General features: G+C 51.0%; 1 protein-coding gene across 1 annotated transcript in view; it reads right to left on the bottom strand.

The window, feature by feature from the left end:
* LOC110300160 (ankyrin-1) overlaps positions 1–4,319 on the bottom strand; it is a 153,532-nt gene that overhangs the window by 38,088 nt on the left and 111,125 nt on the right. Inside the window, exons 4-9 of the mRNA XM_029480690.1 lie at positions 4,015–4,113; positions 3,165–3,263; positions 2,551–2,736; positions 1,571–1,669; positions 977–1,075; positions 598–696 (exon numbers count right to left, since the gene is read on the bottom strand). Of these exons, the coding sequence (XP_029336550.1) occupies positions 598–696; positions 977–1,075; positions 1,571–1,669; positions 2,551–2,736; positions 3,165–3,263; positions 4,015–4,113 (681 nt within the window). The remainder of the gene's footprint in view (positions 1–597; positions 697–976; positions 1,076–1,570; positions 1,670–2,550; positions 2,737–3,164; positions 3,264–4,014; positions 4,114–4,319) is intronic.

Raw genomic sequence — 4,319 nt, 5'->3', positions numbered from 1 at the left:
GGCTCTCCTAATTACTGAGCCATCTCTCTAGCCCAGAACTCTGCACTCTGTATGGCATTGGGACTATTAAAGGCTATGAGGCTATCTAGAGACAGACTTGATGTGTTTTGCATTATGAGATGGGAATGAGACTTTAGGAGCGGAGATGGAATGTTACCATCACTGAAAGTGATGTGCTTGGGTGTCAGGCTGGCAGAGGGTGGAGCTGTGATGATTAATCCCCATTATTGTCAACTCATCTGGACTTAGACTCTCCCCAGAAATATACAGGTGTGTTTATAAGGGTGTTTTCCAGAGAGGTTTAAATGAGAGGACCCCTCGGATGTGGGTGANATCATCCCTTGGATTGGGACCCCAGACTGGATAAAGGGCAAAAGGCCAGCTAAGCACCAGAATTCATCTTTCTCTGTTTCCTGCTGCAGTTGCCATGTGACCTTCCTGCTGCCCTGACTTCTTCGCCACGAGGGACTGACCGTAATACCTAAAACCCCTCTTTCCTTAAGTCTCACCTACAAGGTGTTTTGTCACAGCAAAGAGAAAAGTCCAGCTGACTTGGTTATGGCCCACAAGATGGCATAGCCAAGAAGGAGCACACACCTTGGTTTTGGCTTGGATGGGTGCCCCGTGGTCCAGCAGGATCTCTGAGATTCTCACGTGTCCATTCCGAGCTGCACAGTGGAGCGGTGTCAATTCATCCTTTATAAGACAGTGAAAACCAGAAATCTCAAAAGACAGCCATCCATGACTATGGGACACAAGTCCGTCTATAGAATTATTCCCAGGTGTGGAACGTCTGAGACTGCCTTCAGGCCAGCTGGGCTTTAGCTCAGTTTTGACTGTCTACTGCTGCACCCAGCTGCAGACCACTCACTCAGTGAGGTAGTGGGGCACATCCCTCTTTGAGAGCCTATTACCCGGTAAGACTCAAGAGNAGACCTCATCCCCAGCCTTGGTCCTGAAGTCTGCTGGTACCTACCTTGGTCCTCGTTTCTATCTGAGCCCCTCGGTCCAGCAGGAGTCTCACCATGATCACGTTCCCCCTGCGGGAGGCGATGTGTAGTGGGGTGATGCCATTCTGGAGGAAGAAATAGGGGAGAGTCAGAACCAGTGCTTTTTTGGAAGCGTACACACCAGTGACTCCCTAGCTCCTGCTCCATGCCCTGACTGCTGCAGAACGANCAGCCACGTCAACTAAGGGAAGACGGTTCACCTAAGGGGTTCTGTGCAATCATAGCAAGCTGACCACGCCCACATTCCCCAGAGCGACACAGTAGATGGGAAGAAAGCCAGTCATTTGCAATCATCTCCTGCCTCCTGCGTTCACCTGAAAAGCAGGCACAGGGGGCTTCGAATTTTCTCCAGAACAAGCTGGTGAAAACTGAGAGACAGAAGACCAGTAGTCTCCTAGCGGGAGATTGTAATAGACATGGGGGCTCCAGCCTCTGTGTATCTCTGAGGTAGGGTGGACTACTAGATGCTGGAGAGAGTATATGTGAGTATTGGAGGCTCGGGCACCCCCCATTCTAGACACCCTGGACTCTGGACAGTGTGCAGACTCCAGCGAGGTTACCTGAGGTGTGAAGTTGACGCTGGCTCCCCGGTTGAGGAGCAACTGGGCCACGTTGAGGTTCTCATAGTGAGCTGCGATGTGGAGGGGTGTGAATCCCGTCTGGCAGAACAGAGAGGGGAGAAACACTCGTAACGTACCAGCGCCTCTGTCCCAGAACCAGCCTGGGCTTTCTAAACCCATTAACAGGGACATGGGACTTGACACACAAAGTGGACTTCAACCTGTGGCAGTATCTATGGAAGGGGTCAGGAGATGCCCCCCGTGGCAAGCTGTATCCAAAGGCGTGGCAACAGTATGTCGCCTCATCGTAGCTTCCAGTAGCTTTGCCTCATGGCCAAGGCGAACTAGAAACTGAGATCACCTCTCATGAAGAGATTTTAGTCATCAATGAAAAGGGTTGCTGAGTCCATGACTGCCAGCCCCCTAACAGGGCCTGTGACTCAGCTAGCTGGCCAGAGGGACCTCCCTGTCTTCCTGCTCCACACCTTTAGACCACATCCCAAAATCCCTTGGAACAGGGACGTGGTAGAATAGGTACAGGGATGGGGCAGTGTGAGCAAGTTGAGCAATCTAGCTGATTGAGGGACAGCCAGCAGCCTAACTGAATGAGCAGCGGTTAGTAACACTTAAAACAGCCACCCACAACTCCAGGAACCCCACTTTCTATCTTCCCGCTCTTCCACAGCTGGGCATGATGACTTCCTCATCCAGCAAGGGCACAGGGAAGGAAGACGGTGACAACCAGAGTCCCCTCTGAGGTGCAGTTTCATTCTGGAAGGAGGCCTACCCTGCCCTCCAGGGTGCTGGTCCTGGATTCCCCAAGTAGCTGGAACCATCCCAGCATTCTCCAGAGATTTAAGGCTGCCCACTAAGGTCTGGGCACTGAAGGCACAGCTGGACCTCAGCATGCCTCTAGCCCACGGTCTTCCTGTGCACCAGCCTCATTCTCCTGGTGGATACCTCCCCCGGTGTTCCCTCACCTTGGAAAGCACATCTGGGTTGGGGTCATTCTGCAGAAGGACTGCGGCTGTCCGTGTGTCATCGTTGCGGGCCGCAATGTGCAGGGCAGGGAGGCGCACTTTCCCTTTCGTCCCATAGTTGATGAGGTGAGCCACCACATTCTCGTGACCCTGCTGTAGAGCCACGGCCAGTGGGGTGAAGCCATCCTGGTNGGGGGAGAGCAAAGATGGGATTTCAAAGCCCTTTGTGTCTTCAGGTTCAGCTCAAGTGCCACCTCCTCCCTGAAGCCCTCCTTTGCCCGACTTTCTTGCTCCGTGCTCCCACAGTATCCACATTCTTCTTTCTTACACTTAGTTTTCCTTTACCATATGCTTGAAGTCTTCCTGTGTGCTATAATGGTCTGACTAGGAGTTGTGTTTGCAGTCTGCCTGTGTGCTATGATGGTTGACCATGTGTACCAAGTGTTTGTTGTTTGAGTCTGTGCTAAGGAGGTCTGAATGTACATCATCAGTTTGCGGTCTGACTGTGTGCTGAATGTATATCATCCGTTTGTGGTCTGACTGTGTGCCGTCAGCTATTTCATGTCGTCACCTATGACACTTCTATCACAGAGCATGCTTCCAAAGGGACTTACTTCTGTGGCTACATTCTGATTGGCTCCATTCTCCAGTAGAAATTTCACCACTTCCAAGTGGTTCTCCTGAGCAGCCATGTACAGGGGAGTGAAGCCTTTCTGCAAACCCAAAGGAGAAGCCATAAAAACAATGGATCAGATGGGAAGATGGGTGCAAACCCTCTCACTTGGAGGAGGCATGGCTGCCTCTTCATACCCTTACCAGATTAAAAAAAAAAAAGGCCTCTGGAAAATTATCACCAAAGGCCAAGATGGGGAGATGACTCCATAGAAGTGTTTTCCCCTTACTCACCTCCTGAGTGAGTCCCTAACTCACAATCCTCCTCTACTTAAAATGTGATTTTTTAAAATTATGTGCATGTCTGTGTCCTGTCGCTGTGTGCACATGAATAGAGAGGCCAAAGGTGTGAGGTCCCTGAAGCTGGAGTGACAGGTGGTTGTGAGTCACCGGATGTGGATGCTGGGAACTGAACTTGGAATNTGTGAGAGCCATGTGTGCTCTTAACTGTGGATCCATCCCCCAGTTCCCTCTACTTTCATTTCTTTTAATACCAACCAACCAACCAAGCCTTATCACCCCATCCATATGGCCCATATGTGATATGTGACCTTTCTGGTCTCTGGTCTACTTAAGCAAGATGGAGTCCACAGTGATCAACTCACCAAGCTAAGATGGTGGTCTAGCCTTGGAAAATTAATGCAGAATGCCCGTGTTACTGCTTGGAGAAATGGCAGTAGCAAATCGTGTGTGTGTGTGTGTGTGTGTGTGTATACAGCAGCCAATGTGTCAGAAAAGAATTGTGTGGGTGAAGAAAGACTTTCCCTATACGAGGGACCAGAGAGCCGTTACCTGAGACTGGGCATTGACGTTGGCTCCATAGTTGACCAGCTCCCGGACCACCTCATCCTGACCAGCAAGGGCAGCGATGTGCAGAGCAGTGTTCCCCTTCTGAAACACAAAGGCAAGGGACAGAGGTTCCCTCAGCCTNCTCAAGGGATGGTCANAGGAAGGAGAACNAAGGGGCTAGCTGGCGAGAAACATCTGTGTCTACACCCAGCCAATCACTGGCCATGAAAGAGCAGTAAAAGCACGGGGAACAGTGCTTCTCTCTCTCTCTCTCTCTCTCTCTCTCTCTCTCTCTCTCTCTCTCTCTC

The sequence above is a fragment of the Mus caroli genome, chromosome 8 (genome assembly GCF_900094665.2).
Source record: "Mus caroli chromosome 8, CAROLI_EIJ_v1.1, whole genome shotgun sequence".
NCBI lineage: Eukaryota > Metazoa > Chordata > Mammalia > Rodentia > Muridae > Mus > Mus caroli.
The sequence above is the reverse complement of the archived record's forward strand: the minus strand, read 5'-3'. Positions and strand labels throughout refer to the sequence as shown.